Raw genomic sequence first — 20,801 nt, 5'->3', positions numbered from 1 at the left:
TGGCCCTGAAATTCTGGTCGGAGGCTTCTTTCGAACGAATGCCTCTGACCAGAGAATTTTTATGAATTTACCTGGTGGTCTGGGAGGAGCGTGGGATTCCGGTGGGGAGGCCTTCTCTTCCCACGCCGCGAAGCGCACTCCCGTCCTCCAGGTTCCCACGCGGAGGGTGCAGTCACGTGTGACTGCTCAGCCAATCAGGTACTGTATTCCACAGCTTTCTCATTAATAGCAATGGGAACTCTGTATCTATGAGTACTCATTGCTATTAATGAGAAAAAACAAACACTAAACACCATCATAAAAAATAAAAAAACTCACCTCACGTAATTAAAATTAATTGAAATTAAAGTTAATAAATGTCTTAGAAAAAAATATATTTTTCCGATTTTTAAAAAGTTTTATAATTAGGGTTAAAAATAAACTTACCTTAGTGGGCAGGGATTTTAACATTAAAATGTGTTTTTTAAATTTTTACTTTTATATGTTTCTGTATGTTTTAAAACTCTCAACGCCTGTAACAGTAGGCTATGCGCCTGCTTTTATCAGGTGCAAGAGTTTTCAGGACATTTGCTGGGCAAGATATGGGTAAATGCCACAATCTTGCCCGTACAAACGTCCTGGCTGTGGGGATACAGAGGGTCTGTCAAGTTGGAGCTTGACAGATCGGAAAAGCCGGTTTTCGGCGCATGTGCATCGCCCGCCCGGCTGAAAACCGACTTTTACGATGCCTTCCCGGGTCCGTACACACTCCGTACGGACCTCGGGCAGGCCGGGATTTGTGCCCCATAATATTCTGAGGGGGATTGACAGGGTAGATGATGAGAGGTTGTTTCCCCTGGCTGGTGAGTCTAGAACCAGGGGGCACAGTCTCAGGATAAGGGGTCGTTCATTTAAGACCGAGATGAGGAGGAATTTCTTCTCTCTTGTGAATCTTTAGAATTCTCTGCAGAGAAGGGCTGTGGATGCTCAGTCGTTGAGTATATTCAAGGCTGAGATCGATAGATTTTTGGAGTCTAGGGGAATCAAGGGATCGGGCAGGAAAGTGGAGTTGAGGTCGCTGATCAGCCAATGATCGTATTGAATGGTGGAGCAGGTTCAAGGGGCCGAATGACCTACTCCTATTTCTTATGTTCTTATCATGGCCGATCTGTACCTCAGCTCCATTTCCCCACCTTTGCTCCGTATCCCTTGATACACCTTATCCAACAAAAATCTATCCATCTTAATCCTGAGAGCTGCAACGGACCCTCAGCCTCAATAGCTTTTTGGGGGGGAGAGAGTTACAAATTTCCACTAATCTTTACGTGAACAAGTGCTTCCTGATATCACCCCTGAACGGCCCCTTGTTCTAGACACCCCCCACCAGAGGAAATAGATTCTCTCTATCCACTCTATCGAATCCTTTAATCATTGTAAACACCTCAATTAGGTTCCCCTTTAATCTTTTATACACGAGCCAAGTTCATGCAACCTGTCCTCGTAAATTAACCCTTTTAACCCCAGTATCATTCTGGTGAATCTGCAGTGCACCCCTCCAAGCCAATCATCATAATCATAGGCAGTCCCTCCAAGCGAGGGTGACTTGCTTCCACGCCAAAAAGGGATGAGTTCACAGGTGTTTCAATGAAGAACCTAATATTCCAGATCCTGAACTACATCGTGAAGGGTGGAAGATGACTGTGTGTGGATTTTTTTAACGTGTGGTGACCGTTGCACACCAGCCACCACACGGGCTTGACAGAGCTAGGTCTCGGTCCAGTGGCGAGGATTACCCAAAACTAACTGAAGACCAGCTCTGCTGCACTGACCGAGCGCGCACAGATATAGCAGTGTGGGCTGGCCCATGCTGCCCCTGGGCCTTCACCTCTTCTGGGCCCCAGATTCACGCCTCTCCTGGGCCCGGGTCATCTCCCTCTATGGACTCTTGTCGCTCCTTCGCCCCTCTTGCTGTGCCTGCCCGCACTGCAATCAGCGACCTGGCTTCGTAGCCGTCGCCCTCCTGCAGCAGCACGTGCTGCTCCCTGCAGTGGTATGCCACCGCACGCTGCTCCCTCCAATGGCCCCGGCCTGTTGATGGTCTTGCAGGCCGGGACCGTGCCGATTTCCAGGCCGGGCCACCGCACGCTCCTCCCTCCAATGGCCCCGGCCTGTTGATGGTCTTGCAGGCTGGGACGTGCCGATTTACGGGCCGGGCCACCGCACGCTCCTCCCTCCAATGGCCCCGGCCTGTTGACCAATATAACCTTCCTGAGGGTCGGCGGCCAAAACCTAACACAGTGCTCCCGATGGGGTCTGACCAAGACTCTGTAGCATCACTTTCCTAATCGAGCCCTATTGAGAGAAAGGCAAGGTAAAGATAAATGTCGGCCGCCAGGGCGGGTATAGCATCAGACAGGCGTAGCTTTAACAGAGGAACGACTGTGAGGGGCCGAGGTCTGTACTGCAGGACCTCGCCAAGATTCAGACGAGTCAAAGAGAAGTTAAAGTAAACTAGGGAACAATGCTTAGGCGACACCGAGCTTCAGGTTCACGAGCCTGAAGATTGTTGCAGGGAGGGAAAATGAGAGACGGGAGGAGCTCCATGGTTGCGAGATCCTGGGAAAGAATGAGGAGGTGGAGCGATGAGTCATGACTTTGAGAGACTGAGGAGAAAGTGCTTGTAAGATGTTGTGTTAGGAGCTTGACTGGAATGAGGAAGGAAGTTTAGAGAAGCACAGCCTGAGTAATATAGATTAAAGTCGCAACAGATGAGAAGTTTAAAAAAATTCATTCTTGGGATGTTTGTGTCACTGGCAATACCAATATTTACTTTCCATCCCGAGTTCCCCTTGAGAAGGTGGTGGTGAGCTGCCTTCTTGAACCGCTGCAGTCCGTGTGGCGAAGGTGTTCCCACAGTGCTGTTCAGGTGGGGAGATCCAGGATTTTGACCCCATGACGATGAAGGAACGGCCAGTATCTGTTCAAGTCAGGCTGGTGTGTGTGACTTGAAGGGAGAGATTGGACGCTTGAGGTGAGAGAAGAGTCTTCGAGAAGCTGAAAGCTTTCTCTTGCATCCTGTCGAGGAGTGTGGGAGGTGTTCGTGGAGCCCCTCCAGATATTGGAACCATCTACAATCTTGGGGCGTTACAGAGAGTTAAAAGTTGTGGAGGAGAAAGGAAGTGTTTGGTGCCAAAAAAAGGAATCTGAACTACTTGAAGGCAACTGGAGGACCTGTGAGAGGTCTATTTGAGGTTAGAGGAGAAAATGGGATAGGAATATCGTGAAATGCAGAAGGACTAGAGGTGTTGCCATCAAAAGAGCAGGTGATTTGAGTTGTGAGAGCATTGTGAAGCTCCCTCTACATTTCACAGTGAATAATCAGGCCAGTTATAACATGGGTAAGACACTCTACACGGTCCCATCAATGTCTCCTCCGGGCAGGTAGAGCACAGGTTCGATGTACAGGGTGAAGCTCCCTCTATAATGCCCCACAGCGACAGAGCTAGGCCTAGTGGGGTGAACGGACCCAGGATTTGGTGGACTTGGCATGAAGAGAACCGCACGGACTTGCAGGCGGGATACCGGAGACCAGAGACCAGTGACCGAGGTTCCTGGAAGTGAAATGGAGGCACTCCTCTCGAGCCACATTGGCCGATTCTGACACTGCTGCTAGATCAGGTGTACGACAGATTAGATACAACATAAAGCTCCCTTTGCAGGACCATGGGCAGCTATATCACCTATAGCACAGGTTAGATCCAGAGTAAGGCTCCCCCAACATTGCCCTAACAATGTTACCAGAACAGTAATTCATTTCACTCTACTCCCGGGCCTTTCTGAACCCCCTGAATTCTGCCCCCTGTGGGTTGACCGGGGAGAAGCCTGGATGTCCTGCCCTCCCATCCGATGATGGATCTGGGGATTGGGTTCGCCAGAGGACGATCGGTGAGAGGAGAGGGATGGAGTAGACCTCAGGTAGAGTGTGTGTGAGTAGCCCCATCATTTCTAACTGTGTATTTGGGGGTTCCAGCTCTGCCAAGGCCCTTGTACCACATCGGAGATCAGGAGCCATGCCCAGAACTCTCTGACCAACCTCCATCCACAGCACAAGCATCTTCAGGAGCCAGTCCCGTACCAGGTATGAGAGCAAAGGAATGTCCCGAATGTAAGTTCTATGTTGAATGTTAGTTTAATGAAGGATTCCCCACGACGGTGAATCTGATTCTCGCCACTTCCTTTCCATGGGCTCCGATAGCGCAGAAGGGAAAGACTACCACGGTCCCGATTTTAACTCCGGGCCGGTTTTGGGCTGGTAGTAGCGAGGAGGGAACTTGTTCACTGCATCAGAAATGAGGCCTCGTTAGAATCCAGCCGACCATCTTCCCACCCGGAACGGCGGAAATTCGTCAGGAAGTGGTGCCGATACAAGATGGTGGGCGGGATTGGCTTCCAGAGCCTCCTCGCCGGGGTCTGCCGCTCGGGAAGAGGGAGCGGAGGGAGGCTGTGGCCGAGGAGGATGGTCAGATGGATTCTACAGTTGGCTGGACTCGAGAGAGAGAGAGAGAGAGAGAGAGAGAGAGGGAGGATAGTGGGTCCAGGCTCCTGGCCTGTATCCCAGACAGCGCTGCCGTGTGTCCGTGTGTCGATGTTGGAGGAGTACGGGAGCAGGCTGGGCTGTGATGGCCCTTACAGTCCATAGAAACGTAGAAAATAGGTGCAGGAGTAGGCCATTCGGCCCTTCGAGCCTGCACCGCCATTCAATGAGTTCATGGCCAGGCGGCACTCACTGACAAAAGAACGATGTCACTTTGGGGGAGGTGATGCCGGGTTCGGAGCAGTGATGGACTCGTCATCATCATCATACAGTCCCTCGGAAACGAGGAAGACTTGCTTCCACTCTAAAAATGAATCCTTAGTTAACTGAACAGTCCAATACGAGAGCCACAGTCCCTGTCACAGGTGGGACAGATAGTCGTTGAGGGAAGGGGTGGGTGGGACTGGTTTGCCGCACGCTCCTTCCGCTGCCTGCGCTTGTTTTCTGCATGCTCTCGAGGTGCTCAGCGACCTCCCGGATGCACTCCCTCCACTTAGGGCGGTCTTTAGCCAGGGACTCCCAGGTGTCGGTGGGGATGTTGCACTTTATCAGGGAGGCTTTGCGGGTGTCCTTGAAACGTTTCCTCTGCCCACCTTTGGCTCGTATGCTGTGAAGGAGTTCCGAGTATAGAGCGCTTGCTTTGGGAGTCTCGTGTCTGGCATGCGGACAATGTGGCCTGCCCAGCGGAGCTGATCGAGTGTGGTCAGTGCTTCAATGCTGGGAATGTTGGCCTGGTCGAGGACGCTAACGTCGGTGCGTCTGTCCTCCCAGGGGATTTGTAGGATTTTGAGTACACGCAGCCATCACCACTCACCACCTCAAACCTCAGTGGAACCCCAAAGAACCGTCTCGCTTGGCGCCTCGCACTGGGAAAGTGACCTCACAGTTCTGTGATGCCATTTTCTGGTTGGTTTTGACACTCCTGTGGCTCAGTGAGTAGCTCCCTCGCCTCTGTGTCAGAAACTTGTGGGTTTGAGTCTCACTGCACAGACAAAAATCCAGGCCGAGGGAGCCCCGCACTGTCGGAGGTGCCGTCTTTCGGACACAGACGTTAAACCGAGGCCCCGTCTGCTCTCTCAGGCGGAGTGAAAGATCCCACGGCACTATTCGAAGAGCTGGGGAATTTTCCCTGGGGTCCGGGGCAATATTTATCCCTTAAGCAACATCACTAAAAAAAAACAGATGATCTGGTCATTATCACGTTGCTGTTTTTGGGAGCTTGTGGTGCAATAATTGGCTGCCGCGTCTCCTACATTGCAACAGTGAATACAATTCAAAAAGTACTTCATTGGCTGTGAAGCGCTTCGGGACGTCCGGTGGAGGTGAAAGGCGCTATATAAACGCAAGTTCTTTCTTTGTTTCTAACTCCAGGTTGCAATCTCTCCAAAGCTTCGTGACCTCCTGGATGACCTCTCAAAGGAGAGCAACCTCAGCCCTCGGCACCCTGACTCCACCGATTGAGCCAATCAGCTTCCTGTAGGTGTCGACAGCTAGTAAGAAGCGCGGCAGAATCAGAGCCGAAAACCAAGTCCCCTGAGAACTGCGACAATCTTCTCGAATAATGTACAGCTTTATGATAAACTTTTTCTAATTATTTTTAAAATATTGAACCGCAAAAGTAGCTCCTTCCTACTAGGGTCGCCTTCTCTGGTTCGACGTATTCCTGGAGATCTTTGTCACATGACCTGATGCCTACACGCTGCCCCCATTGGTTGCCCGACACGTCCATCATTGTGACACTCAGACTTCCCACGGCCAATTGGAAAGTGAACAGGCTCTTCGTTACCTGATTGGATGATTCTTGACCGTCAGTCACAAAGCCTTTTCAATATTTTAAGAACTCATTTTCTTTTTAACACCTCTGTTTTATTTCCCGGAGTTGAGCGCAGCAGTGTTTGGAAGATCAGCTTTTAATTCCTGGAGACTCCAGGGCAATCCTGGAGAGTTGGTAACAGTTGTGCGTTTTCTCTGTACCAGCACACACTCCAGGGTCGCTGCGTAAACGCGACCACGATAACATTCTGAGACTGGTCGCAATCATCCTTACAATGTAGGCCAGACTCACCTTCCCCTCACCTCAGACCCACTTTTCCCTCACCTGAGGCCCCCCCTCGAGCCTGTGACTTGGACTCCCCCCGAGCCTGTGACTGGGCCGCCCCCCGGGCCTCCCCCGAGCCTCCGATTGGGCCTTCCCCCAAGCCTGTGACTGGGCCTTCCCCCCGAGCCTGTGACTGGGCCTCCCCTCGAGCCTGTGACTGGGCCTCCCCCCAAGCCTGTGACTGGGCCTCTCCCCGGGCCTCCCCCCGAGCCTGTGACTGGGCCGCACCCCGAGCCTGTGACTGGGCCTCCCCCCCCGAGCCTGTGATGGGCCTCCCCCCGGGCCTCCCCAGAGCCTCCGACTGGGCCTTCCCCCAAGCCTGTGACTGGGCCTTCCCCCCGAGCCTGTGACTGGGCCACCCCCCGAGCCTGTGATTGGGCCTCCCCCCGAGCCTGGGACTGGGCCTTCCCCCCGAGCCTGTGACTGGGCCTCCCACTGAACCTCCCCCCCCGGGCCTCCCCCGAGCCTGTGACTGGGCCTTCCCCCCGAGCCTATGACTGGGCCTCCCCCCGAGCCTGTGACTGGGCCTCCCCCCGAGCCTGTGACTGGGCCTTCCCCCAAGCCTGTGACTGGGCCTCCCACTGAACCTCCCCCCCGGGCCTCCCCCGAGCCTGTGACTGGGCCTTCCCCCCGAGCCTTTGACTGGGCCTCCCCCCAAGCCTGTGACTGGGCTTCCCACCGAGCCTGTGACTGGTCCTCCCCCCGGGCCGCCCCCCGAGCCTGTGACTGGGCCTCCCACTGAACCTCCCCCTGGGCCTCCCCTGAGCCTGTGACTGGGCCTTCCCCCGAGCCTGTGACTGGGCCACCCCCCCGAGCCAGTGATTGGGCCTCCCCCTGAGCCTGTGACTGGGCCTTTCCCCCGAGCCTGTGACTGGGCCTCCCACTGAACCTCCCCCCCGGGCCTCCCCCGAGCCTGTGACTGGGCCTTCCCCCCGAGCCTGTGACTGGGCCTCCCCCCGAGCCTGTGACTGGGCCTCCCCCCGAGCCTGTGACTGGGCCTCCCACTGAACCTCCCCCCCGGGCCTCCCCGAGCCTGTGACTGGGCCTTCCCCCCGAGCCTGTGACTGGGCCTCCCCCCGAGCCTGTGACTGGGCCTCCCCCCGAGCCTGTGACTGGGCCTCCCACTGAACCTCCCCCCCGGGCCTCCCCCGAGCCTGTGACTGGGCCTTCCCCCCGAGCCTGTGACTGGGCCTCCCCCCGAGCCTGTGACTGGGCCTCCCCCCGAGCCTGTGACTGGGCCTCCCACTGAACCTCCCCCCCGGGCCTCCCCGAGCCTGTGACTGGGCCTTCCCCCCGAGCCTGTGACTGGGCCTTCCCCCCGAGCCAGTGATTGGGCCTCCCCCTGAGCCTGTGACTGGGCCTTTCCCCCGAGCCTGTGACTGGGCCTCCCACTGAACCTCCCCCCCGGGCCTCCCCCGAGCCTGTGACTGGGCCTTCCCCCCGAGCCTGTGACTGGGCCTCCCCCCGAGCCTGTGACTGGGCCTCCCCCCGAGCCTGTGACTGGGCCTCCCACTGAACCTCCCCCCCGGGCCTCCCCGAGCCTGTGACTGGGCCTTCCCCCCGAGCCTGTGACTGGGCCTCCCCCCGAGCCTGTGACTGGGCCTCCCCCCGAGCCTGTGACTGGGCCTCCCACTGAACCTCCCCCCCGGGCCTCCCCCGAGCCTGTGACTGGGCCTTCCCCCCGAGCCTGTGACTGGGCCTCCCCCCGAGCCTGTGACTGGGCCTCCCCCCGAGCCTGTGACTGGGCCTCCCACTGAACCTCCCCCCCGGGCCTCCCCGAGCCTGTGACTGGGCCTTCCCCCCGAGCCTGTGACTGGGCCTTCCCCCCGAGCCTGTGACTGGGCCTCCCCCCGAGCCTGTGACTGGGCTTCCCCCCCGAGCCTGTGACTGGGCCTCCCCCCCGAGCCTGTGACTGGGCTTCCCCCCCGAGCCTGTGACTGGGCTTCCCCCCCGAGCCTGTGACTGGGCCTCCCCCCCGAGCCTGTGACTGGGCCTCCCCTCGGGCCGCCCCCCGAGCCTGTGACTGGGCCTTCCCCCCGAGCCTGTGACTGGGCTTCCCCCCGAGCCTGTGACTGGGCCTCCCCCCCCGGGCCGCCCCCTGAGCCTGTGACTGGGCCTTCCCCCCGTGCCTGTGACTGGGCCTCCCCCCGAGCCTATGACTGGGCTTCCCCCCGAGCCTGTGACTGGCCGCCCCCCGAGCCTGTGACTGGGCCTCCCCCCGAGCCTGTGACTAGACCTTCCCCCCGAGCCTGTGACTGGGCCTCCCCCCGAGCCTATGACTGGGCTTCCCCCCGAGCCTGTGACTGGCCGCCCCCCGAGCCTGTGACTGGGCCTCCCCCCGAGCCTGTGACTGGCCGCCCCCCCGAGCCTGTGACTGGGCCTCCACCTAAACCTCCCCCCGAGCCTGTGACTGGGCCTCCCCCTAAACCTCCCCCCGAGCCTGTGACTGGGCCGCCCCCCGAGCCTGTGACTGGGCCGCCCCCTGACCCTCCCCCCGAGTCTGTGACTGGGCCTTCCCCCGAGCCTGTGACTGGGCCTCCCCCCGAGCCTGTGACTGGGCCTCCCCCCCGAGCCTGTGACTGGGCCTCCCCCTGAACCTCCCCCCGAGCCTGTGACTGGCCGCCCCCCCCGAGCCTGTGACTGGGCCTCCCCCCGCTCCCGGGCCTGCCCCTGAACCTCCCCCTCCCCAGGCCTTCCCCTGAACCTCCTCCCCCCACCCCCCGGGCCTCCCCCCGAACCTCCCCCTGGCCCTCCCTCCGACTGTGCCTCTATTGTCACTCCAGCCTGACTGTGGGATCATTGACCGAAGTGTGATTCTTTCATTTGCTTTCTTACTTTCCGAATAAAAAACGGAGCTGTGTCAGGAGGCAGGGCTGTCCCTGCTCTTGCTAAAAATTGAATCATTTCATACAACTCTTGGTACTGTAGTTTTATTTGTCATTCCCTCTGTTGGAGGTGCTGGGCCTTCACATAGAACTGAGGGTCAGTTGTAAATCGGAGGCTTGCTGAGTGAGATAGGAGAGAGGCAATCAGTTCCACAGGCCCGTTTGGGAAGGCTGTTACAGTATTCCACGGAGTGACTCTCCCGTGTTCATGCATTTGCGACAGAATTACACAGAGTGTACAGCACAGAAACAGGCCATTCAGCCCAACCTGTCCATGCCGGTGTTTACACTCAACACAAGCCTACTCCCACCCCTTATAAGTATGATTGAGAAGTTTGCAGATGATACTAAAATCGGCTGTGTGGTTGATAATGAAGAAGAAAGCTGCGGACTGTAGGAAGATATCGATGGACTGGTCAGGTGGGCAGAACAGTGGCAACTGGAATTCAATCCAGAGAAGTGTTAGGTAATGCATTTGGGGAGGTGTAACAAGGCAAGGGAATACACAATAAATGGTACGACACTGAGAAGTGTGGAGGATTAAAGGGACCTTGGAGTGCATGTCCACAGATCCCTGAAGGTAGCAGGCCAGGTAGATAAGGTGGTTAAGAAGGCATATTGAATATTTGCCTTTCTTAGCCAAGGCATGGAATACAAGAGCAGGGAGGGTTATGCTTGAACTGTATAAAACACTAGTTAGGCCACAGCTGGAGTACTGCGTGCAGTTCTGGTCACCACATTACAGGAAAGATGTGATTGCACTAGAGAGGGTACAGAGGAGATTTACGAGGATGTTGCCTGGACTGGAACATTTTAGCTATGAGGAAAGATTGGATAGGCTGGGTTTGTTTTCTTTGGAACAGAGGAGGCTGAAGGGAGACCTTATTGAGGTGTATAAAATTATGAGGGGCCTAGATAGTGTGGATAGGAAGGACCTATTTCCCTCAGCAGAGGGGTCAATAACCAGGGGGCATAGATTTAGAGTAATTGGGGAGATTTGGAGGGGATTTGAGGGGAAATGTTTTCAGGATGGTGGGGGTCAAGAACTCACTGCCTGAAAGGGTGGTAGAGGCAGAAACCCTCGTAGCATTTAAAAAATACTTGGATGTACACTTGAAGTGCCGTAACCTACAGGGTTACGGACCAAGAGCTGGAAAGTGGGATTAGGCTGGATAGCTCTTGGGGACACGATGGGTCGAAATGGCCTCCTTCCGTGCTGTAAATTTCTATGATTCTAGGAAGGGGTATCAGTGGAAGAGCATTTTGGTGCTAGTGATCATAATTCAGTTAGATTTAGGGTAGTTGTGTGTCATGTATTTAACCATCTTGCAATGACATAGTCATGTAACTCTAACTCATGTACACTGTACCTGTACCCTAGAAATGCACATCCTGACCACAGGGGGTGAACTTGCGGGAGACACTCCTCACCTGGGTTTCCAGGTATAAAAGGGGAGGTCCCACCCAGGGTCCACACTCCTTGGTCCTGGCAATAAAGATGAAGGTCACAGAGTGACCGTGTCGGATATATCCATGCCTCGTGTGAGTTTGTAGTAAGGTGCAGGGATACTACATTATGGAAAAGGACAAAGGGGGACCAGGAATAACATTTCTCAATTGGGGTAAAGCCAATTTTACTGAGCTGAGATGGGATTTGGTCAAAGTGGACTGGAAACGGCTACTTGATGGTAAATCAGTGTCAGAGCAGTGGGAGGCATTCACGGAGGAGATCTTGAGGGTACAGAGCAAGTATGTTCCCTTAAAAAAAAGGGCGGGGCTAACAAATCTAGAGCCCCCTGGATGTCAAGGGACATACAGAGTAAGATAAAGAAAAAAAGGGAAGCGTATGACAGATACCAAGAACTCAACACTGCAAAAACTCTCGAGGAGTATAAGTGCAGGGATGCAATTAAAAAATATATCAGGAATGCAAAGAGAGAGCATTAAAGAATGTTGTCAAGTAAAATCAGGGAAAACCTAAAGATGTATTATTAATACATTAAGAGCAAGAGGATAACTAGAGAAAGTGTGGGGCCTATTAGAGACCATAAAGGAAATCTGTGTGTTGAGGCGGAAGACGTGGGTATGATTCTTAACGAATACTTCACAAAAGAGAGGGGCGATGCAGACTTTGCAATGAGGGAGGAGGAGTGTGAAATATTAGATGAGATAAACATAGTGAGAGAGGAAGTATTAAGGGACTTAGCAGCTTTGAAAGTGGATAAATCCCCAGGCCCAGATGAACTTTATCCCAGGCTGTTAAGAGAAGCAAAAGAGGAAATAGCAGAGGCTCTGACCATCATTTTCCAGTCCTCTCTGGCTACAGAGGACTGCTAATGTTGTACCTTTGTTTAAAAAGGGAGAAAGGGATAGACCGAGTAACATAGAAACATAAAAAGTAGGTGCAGGAGTAGGCTATTCGGCCCTTCGGCCATTCAATATGATCATGGCTGATCATTCACCTCAGTACCCCATTCCTGCTTTCTCTCCATACCCCTTGATCTCTTTAGCCGTAAGGGCCATATCTAACTCCCTTTTGAATATATCTAACGAACTGGCCTCAACAACTTTCTGTGGTAGAGAATTCCACAGGTTCACAATTCTCTGAGTGAAGAAGTTTCTCCTCATATTCGTCCTAAATGGCTTACCCCTTATCCTTAGACTGTGACCCCTGGTTCTGGACTTCCCCAACATCAGGAAAAAAAAATTCTGCATCTAACCTGTCCAGTCCCGTCAGAATTTTATATGTTTCTATCCCCTCTCATTCTTCTAAACTCCAGTGAATATAAGCCTAGTCGATCCAGTCTTTCTTCATATGTCAGTCCTGCCATTCCGGGAATCAGTCTGGTGAACCTTCGCTGCACTCCCTCAATAGCAAGAATGTCCTTCCTCAGATTAGGAGACCAAAACTGTACACAGTAATTACAGGCCAGTCAGCCTAACCTCGTTGGTGGGAAAATTATTGGAAAAAATTCTGACGGACCGGATAAATCTTCATTTGGAAAGACATGGATTAATCAAGGATAGTCAGCATGGATTTGTTAAGGGAAGGTCGTGTCTGACTAAGTTGATTGAATTTTGCGAGGAGATAACCAGGGGGTGTTGATGAGGGCAGTGCATGTGATGTACTGTATATGTATTTTAGCAAAGCTTTTGATAAGGTCCCACATGGCAGATTGATCACGAAAGTAATAGCCCATAGGATCAAGGGCAAAGTGACAAGTTGGATCCAAAATTGGCTCAGAGGCAGGAAGCAAAGGGTAATGGTTGCTGGGTGTTTTTGTGACTGGAATGATGTATCAAGTGGGGTTCCACAGGGCTCAGTGCTGGGTCCCTTGCCTTTTGTGGTATATATCAATGACTTGGACTTAAATGTTGGGGCTATGATTAAGAAGTTTGCAGATGACACTAAAATAGGATAATGAAGAAGAAAGCTGCAGACTGCAGGAAGATATCAAGTAACTGGTCAGGTGGGCAGAACAGTGGCAAATGGAATTCAATTCAGAGAAGTGTGAGGTAATGCATTTGGGGAGGTCTGACAAGGCAAGGGAATACACATTAAATGGTAGGATACTGAGAAGTGTAGAGGAACAAAGGGACCTCGGAGTGCAGGTCCACAGATCCCTGAAGATAGCAGGCCAGGTAGATAAGGTGGTGAAGAAGGCATATAAAATACAGGTGTACCGTTTGGAAACCTTGGGACCGAGGCTGTTCCGGATTTTAGTTATTTCCGGATTTCAGAAAGTCTTTCCGACATCCCGAATCTGGAAACGCCCAGGCCGAGGTAGGTAGGAGGGTGCGATGGGTCGGTCGGGCGAGGTTGGAGCTTGTGCAAGGTCGGAGGTCAGGCAGCCGAGGCGAGGATCCAAGGCCTGGGGAGGTCGGGCAGCTGAGGTAAGGGGGGGTGGGGTGGGGGGGGGGTCGGACGAGATTTGAGTTCGGGCGAGGTCGGAGTTTGGGCGGCCGAGGCAGGGGGTGGGGGTGGTCAGGTGGCTGAAGTTCGGGCGAGGTCGGAGTTTGGGCGGCCGAGAGGGTGTCCGAGGCCTGGGGAGGTCGGGCGGCCGGTGTAAGGGGGGGGGGTCGGAGTTCGGGAGAGGTCGGCGTGTGGGGAGGCCGAGACCTGGGGAAGTCAGGCGGCTGAGGCGGGGGGAGTCCGGATTTTGGAATATTTTCCGGTTTCTGGACAACCCCGCCACGGACGGGTCCGCATTCCGGAACATTTCCTAACTCCGGATTTCGGACGCGCAACCTATACTTGCCTTTATTAGCTGAGGCATGGAATACAAGAGCAGGGGAGTTATGCTTGAACTGTATAAAACACTGGTTAGGCCGCAGCTGGAGTACTGTGTGCAGTTCTGGTCACCACATTACAGGAAAGATGTGATTGCGCTGGAAAGGGTGCAGAGGAGATTTACAAGAATTTTGCCTGGACTGGGGAATTTTGACGATGAGGAAAGATTGGAGATGCTGGGTCTGTTTTATTTGGAACAGAGGGGTATAAAATTATGAGGGGCCTGGATAGAGTGGATGGGAAGGACCTGTTTCCCTTGCCAGAGGGGTCGACAACCAGGGGGCATAGATTTAAAGTAATTGGGGGAGGTTTAGAGGAGATATGAGGGGAAATTTCTTCACAGAGGATGATGGAGGTCTGGAACTCACTGCCTGAAAGGGTAGTAGAGGCAGAAACCCTCACCACATTTAAAAAGTACTTGGATGTGCACTTGAAGTGCCGTAACCTATAAGGCCACGGACCAAGAACTGGAAAGTGGGATTAGGCTGGATAGCTCTTGGTCGGCCGGCACGGACACGATGGGCCGAAATGGCCTCCTTCCGTGCTGTAAATTTCTATGGTTCTATGATTCTCTTCTCGTCACCCTGTCAGCACATCCTTCTATTCCTTTCTCCCTTGTGTTTACCCAGGTTCCCCTTAACAGCATCTATACTATTCGCCTCAACCACTCCTTGTGGTAGCGAGTTCCACATTCTGCCCACTCTCTGGGTAAAGAAATTATTTGTATAACAAAAAAATTACCAACTGCTAGTGCACGGATATTAATCAGAAAGGCTAATGCAATGTTAGCTTTTAAAAAAGGACTTGCATTTATAGAGTTCCTTCCGCAACCTCAGGATGTATCAATGAACTTCACAGCCAATGAAGTACTTTTGAAGTGTGGTCACTGTGGGATACGCGGCAGTCAATTTGCGCACAGCAAGATCCCACAAACACCAATGTGATAAATGACCAGATAGTCTGTTTCATGGTGATGTTGATTGGGAAATAAATAATCGCCAGGACACCGGGGAGAATTTTCTTTGAAGGAAGCCATGTGTTGATGTACTGTGCAAGGCGACAGACTGTTTCTGGATAAAGTCACCTAGGAACAGGAGGAGGCCAAGGATGGAACTATGGCCCGCTTGAGGCAAACGTAAGGGGCAGAGGAGGAGAAGTCGGTGCAGGAGAAGTGCTGGCTTCGCTGGGGTAGGGGAAGAATGCAGCCATGCAACAGTACCATCAAGGTGAGTGAGCGAACAGAGGGGGGGGAGGGTAGGATGGGAGTGGTCACTGCAGAGTTCGAGAGGGATGAGCAGGGTTAACACACAGTGGGGGGTGGATTACTCGGGATGTTAATCTGATTTTCACCAGTAGTGACCTCAGCAGTGTGGGTGGGACGGAAACCAGGCTGGGTGGATGTGGGGGAAGAGCTACAGGTGAAATTGGGTGGAGCTGGGGGGCTTAGAGAAGGTTGGAGCTGGAATGGTGACTGAGGCGGGGGGGGGGGGGGGGGGCGGATGAGGTCGAGTGCGTGGGGACGGGGTTGTCGACAGGCAGAAGAATAGCCCAAACAAGGCCTGGCAGTCACGCGTGCACTCCTGGGAGCTGTGTTATAATCAGGGATGGGAACCCTAGCTTTGCAATTCCCTCCCACACCCAGGTATACTGAGACCAGTTATACATTCCAAATAACGCTGGGGCATGGTACCGGGCGGGGCGGAGGGAGGGGAGGGGGCAAACCAGGACACGTGGACAGGTAAGTAGATACGGTGCATGATAAATAGATGAGGTGTGAAATAAATAGATGAGTTGGGTGATGAAGGGGTAGGGTGATGAAGAGACGGGATGGGGGAATAAGGGTCAAAACTCTCCACTGGCTGGAGTCATTCGTAGCACAAAGAAAGCTGGTTGTGATGGTTTGGAGGTCAATCATCTCAGCCCCAGGATATTTCTGCAGGGGTTCCTCAGGGCAGTGTCCTAGGCCTAACCAGCTTCAGCTGCTTCATCAATGACCTTTCCTCCATCATTAGGTCAGAAGTGGGGATGTTCGCTGATGATTACAGTGTTCAGTTCCATTCCTCAGATAATGGGGCAGTCTATGCCCACATGCAGCATGACCTGGATGACATTCAGGCTTGGGCTGGTAAGTGGCGGGTAACATTCACGTTACACAAGTGCCAGGCAATGACCATCTCAAACAAGCAAGAGTCTAACCACTGCCCCTTGACAATCAACACCATTGGCATCGCCAAATCCACCATCAACATCCTGGGGGTCACCATTGATCAGAAACTTAACTGGACCAGCCACATAAATACTGTGGCTACAAGAGCAGGTCAGAGGCTGGGTATTCTGTAGCAAGTGTATCACCTCCTGACTCCCCAAGCTCGACACCATCCAGGACAAAGCAGCCCGCTTGATTGGCACCCCATCCACCACCTTAAACATTCACTCCCTCCACCACCGGCGCACCGTGGCTGCAGTGTGTACCATCCATACGATGGACTGCAGCAACTCGCCAAGGCTCCTTCGGCAGCATCTCCCAAACCCGCGAACTCTACCACCTAGAAGGACAAGGGCATCAGGCACATGGGAACACCATCACCTCCACGTTCCCCTCCCAAGTTACACACCATCCTGACTTGGAAATCTATCGCTGTTCCTTCGTTGCTGGGTCAAAATCCTGGAGCTCCCTCCCTAACAGCACTGTGGACTGCAGCGGTTCAAGAAGGCAGCTCACCACCACCTTCTCGAGGGCAATTAGGAATGAGCAATAAATGCTGACCTTGCCAGCGACGCCCACATCCCATGAACTAATAAAAAAATGAAGGGATGGAGTGGGAGATGAAGAGATGGGGTGATGAAGGGATGGGGTGCTGAAGGGATGGAGTGATGAAGGGATGGGGTGATGGGGTAACGAAGAGATGGTGAGAATGGGGTGATGAGGAGATGGGGTGATGAAGGGATGGGGAGAATGGGATGATGAAGGGATGGAGTGATGAAGGGATGGGGAGAATGGGATGATGAAGAGATGGGGAGATGAAGAGATGGGGAGATGAAGGGATGTGGAGATGAAGGGATGGGGAGATGAAGAGATGGAGTGATGAAGAGATGAAGGGATGGGGTAACGAAGAGATGGTGAGAATGGGGTGATGAGGAGATAGGGTGATGAAGGGATGGGGAGAATGGGATGATGAAGAGATGGGGAGATGAAGGGATGGAGTGATGAAGAGATGGGGTAACGAAGCGATGGTGAGAATGGGGTGATGAGGAGATGGGGTGATGAAGAGATGGAGTGATGGGGATGGAGGGATGAAGGGATGGGGAGATGAAGGGATAAGGAGATGAAGGGGTGGTGTGGGGTTTGTTTGGGTTCCTGTATCAGTATCTTAGTCCTCCGACCTACAGAGGGAGATCCTCACCCTATCTGCAGCCCTGGGACGTGTGGCGTTTTAAATCCCTTCCAAAGGCGGAAGCAGCGAGAGAGCCGGCGGTGCAGCAGGAAGCGAGAAGTAAACATCTGAAGATTAAATCCCGAGCGGGGCGCCGCTCCCCGCTCCCTGTACCTGGCCAGGGATACAAAGTGAGAGCAGAGCCGGCGGCACCGTGTCAGTGTCAGCACCACGGGCACTGTTCCTCGCCCAGGTCAGTCTGTGTTACAGCAAAACAACACTTTCAGTTTCCTTTCGCTCTTTAAACTCTATCTTTGTTTAGATTTATTTTGCATGCAAATTGTTGTGATCCGGAACGCGCTGCCTGAAAGGACGGTGGAACCAGATTCAAATAGTAACTTTCAAAAGGGAATTGGAGAAATAGTTTAAGGGGAGAATATTTGCTGGGCTGTGGGGAAAGAGCAGGAGAGTGGGTCTAACTGGATCGCTCTTTCAAAGAGCCGGCACAGGCACGATGGGCTGAATGGTCTCTTTCTGTGCTGTTATATGCATTTATTAATATTTTATATATTATATATAGGACCTTTCACCTCAGGACTTCCCAAAGCGCTTCACAGCCGATTAAATATTTTTTGAAGTAGGAAACACGGCAGCCAATTTGCACACAGCAAGGTCCCAGAAACCATCATCACAGGCAGTCCCTTGAAATCGAGACTTGCTTCCACTCTAAAAATGAGTTCTCAGATGACTGTACAGTCCAATACAGGAATTACAGTCTCTGTCACAGATGGGATAGACAGTGGTTGAGGGAAAGGGTGGGTGGGACAGGTTTGCCGCACGCTCCTTCCGCAGCTGGTACTTGATTTCTGCATGCTCTCGGCGACGAGACTCGAGGTGCTCAGCGCCCTCCCGGATGCACCTCCTCCACTTAGGGCGGTCTTTGGTCAGGGACTCCCAGGTGTCAGTGGGGATGTTACATTTTATCAGGGAGGCTTTGAGGATCCTCTGGGAGGGCAGACGCACCAACGTTAGCGTCCTCAACCAGGCCAACATCCCCAGCATCGAAGCACTGACCACACTTGATCAGCTCCGCTGGGCAGGCCACATTGTCCACATGCCAGACACGAGACTCCCAAAGCAAGCGCTCTACTCGGAACCCCTCCACGGCAAACGAGCCCCAGGTGGGCAGAGGAAACGTTTCAAGGATACCCTCAAAGCCGCCTCGATAAAATGCAACATCCCAGAAATAGCAATGTGATAATCTGTTTTAGGGATAAATATTGGCCAGGATACCGGGGAGAACTCAATCTGCTTGTCTTCAAATAGTGCCGTGGGATAATATACATTCACCTGAGAGAGCAGACGGGGTTTAACGTCTTGTCCGAAAGACGTCACTTGCGATAGTGCAGCACTGGGAGCATCGGTCTGGATTTGGTGCTGAAATCTCTGGAGTGGGACTTGAACCCACGACCTTCTGACTCTGAGGTAAGAGTGTTAATCACTGATGTAAATGCGTACTTAGAATTATAGAATGATACAACTATTTTAAGTTGAAACCATAAATCAAATGCCCCCTTATTAAAGGGAGGCACTAAAACCGACATATTAAACTTGTGTATGTATAATATAAGTATACTCCCTGTACACTCAATGTACAGTTACATAAGAAGGATGTACCTTCACACTGTATACAAATGCTTGCACCACCAGAGGGTGCAACTGGTGGAGACCTAGGGGTCACTTGTACACGGCAGGTAACCAGGTATCACTCGGGAGCTGTAATAAATGCACTACGGTCACCACAGTTCAAGTACAATACCTTGTCTCGTGGAGTCATTACTAGAGTACTTACAGACACAATAAAACTTTTGACAGTAAACTTAATTCAAATTAAAATTTGGTTGCCGGGGGCGATGATGCACTCCAGTCCCTGCGGTGCCCACCTCTCATAGAATGATACAGCACGAAGGAGGCTATTCGGCCCATCGTGCCTGTTCCGGCGCTTTGGCAGAGCTGTCCAATTGCCCTTTCTCCGTAGCCCTGTAATTTTTTTCCGTGAATGGATTTATCCAAGGTGTACTTGCTTTATTTTGTATATTAGAGAACGGACTTGCAGTTATACAGAGCCGTTCATTGCTTCAGGGCCCCATGACGTGTAGTCACTGTTGTAATTTAGATTCCACAATCGCCATATTCCCGTGGGACTGACGAGGAACCTTCAATTAGGAGAGGCTCCCGCCCCTAACCGATAAACCTCTGACAGATGCTGAGTGCCCTCCAGCACAACCTCAGCACTTTCTATTTATATTTCCACTTATATTTTTTATATATAGCTGCCTGGAGAGAGTTCCAACCGGAAAAATGCTGAATATTAACCACTCTGTTTTTATAGACTGCAGCTCAACAACATCAGCTTGCATTTATATAGCGTCTATAAAATGGGGAGACGTCCCAAGGTGCTTCACAGGAGCGTTAGCATTCACAAGAATTGACACCGAGCCAAAGGAGGAGATATTAGGCCGGGTGACTATTAGCTTTGGTCTTAAAATCTTTCTTTATAACCTCGCATCCTTTAAGATGTCTTTAAAGGAGGGGAGGTTATAAAGAAAGAAAGATTTGCATCACTAAAACAGATTATCTGGTCATTGTAACATTGTTGGGGGAGCTTGCTGTGTGCAAATTGGCTACCGCATAGCTCTTTTTACAAGGTCCCAATGTATTACTGCCAATGAAGTCCTTTCACAGCAATGTGATAATGACCAGATCATCTGTTTTAGTGATGTTGGTTGAGGAATAAATATTGGCCAGGACACCGGGGAGAACTCCCCTGCTCTTCTTCGAAATAGTGCCGTGGGATCTTTTACGCCCACCTGAGGGAGCAGACGGGGCCTCAGTTTAACGTCTCATCCGAAAGACAGCACCTCCGACAGTGCAGCAGAGAGCATCAGCCTGGATTTTTGTGTTCAAGTCCCCGGAGTGTGACTCGAAACCCCGATCTTGTGACTCCGAGGCAAGGGTGCCCCCTCGCTGAGCCACGGCTGATATACATGCTCATGGTCTTTGACAAAAGTAGTGGAACTGAATCGATTGAGTCTGGTAATGTCGGGGTCGGAACCAGAAAAGTGACCATGAAACAAACTGGTTCACTAATGTCCCTCTGGGGGAAGGGAACCTGCCGCCCTACCCGGGCTGGCCCACAAGTGACTCCAGTTCCAGCCTGTGTGGTTGATTCTTAATGCCCCCAGGGCAGCTCAAGTCAGGCAACCAGTGCCAGCATCGCAGGAGAGCCGGGCACGAGGACCAATTGTCTGACTGAGTCCACTGGGTGATTGCTGATTCTCGGGCGCCAGGAGGTGCTGGTGGGGGCGAGGTGCCCCTGTTGTGCTCTAGCGATTGGCGGGAGGTTTCCACCCCAACAACTGCACAGGCGTGCTCTTTGTAAACATGTTTAGGATTTTGCAACGCCCAGTGAAAAGTGGTAATCTTCCATGTGTCTCAACCTCAATCTGACCACCGTAACCACACCGATGGGCGATTTCAGCTTTGGCTCTGAGTGGCAACGTACTGACTGGAACTTACT

The 20,801-nt window shown here is 52.7% G+C and overlaps 2 protein-coding genes across 3 annotated transcripts in view; both read left to right on the top strand.

The window, feature by feature from the left end:
- The window catches only part of naprt (nicotinate phosphoribosyltransferase), a 35,180-nt gene extending 26,589 nt beyond the window's left edge, over positions 1 to 8,591 (top strand). Inside the window, exons 12-13 of one of the 2 annotated variants that reach the window (XM_070881786.1) lie at positions 4,010 to 4,117; positions 5,963 to 8,591. In XM_070881786.1, the coding sequence (XP_070737887.1) occupies positions 4,010 to 4,117; positions 5,963 to 6,034 (180 nt within the window). In that variant the 3' untranslated portion in view covers positions 6,035 to 8,591. Of the gene's footprint in view, positions 1 to 4,009; positions 4,118 to 5,944 lie in introns of both variants that reach the window. The other variant, XM_070881784.1, reaches the window with a different exon arrangement.
- An 8,693-nt stretch (positions 8,592 to 17,284) lies between these two features.
- Positions 17,285 to 20,801, top strand: part of LOC139264168 (ubiquitin carboxyl-terminal hydrolase CYLD-like) — a 34,650-nt gene continuing 31,133 nt past the window's right edge. The window contains exons 1-2 of the mRNA XM_070880254.1: positions 17,285 to 17,474; positions 18,548 to 18,706. The gene's annotated coding sequence lies outside the window, so the exon portion shown is untranslated. The remainder of the gene's footprint in view (positions 17,475 to 18,547; positions 18,707 to 20,801) is intronic.

This window comes from Pristiophorus japonicus, chromosome 5 (assembly GCF_044704955.1).
Source record: "Pristiophorus japonicus isolate sPriJap1 chromosome 5, sPriJap1.hap1, whole genome shotgun sequence".
Taxonomy (NCBI): domain Eukaryota; kingdom Metazoa; phylum Chordata; class Chondrichthyes; family Pristiophoridae; genus Pristiophorus; species Pristiophorus japonicus.
The sequence above is the reverse complement of the archived record's forward strand: the minus strand, read 5'-3'. Positions and strand labels throughout refer to the sequence as shown.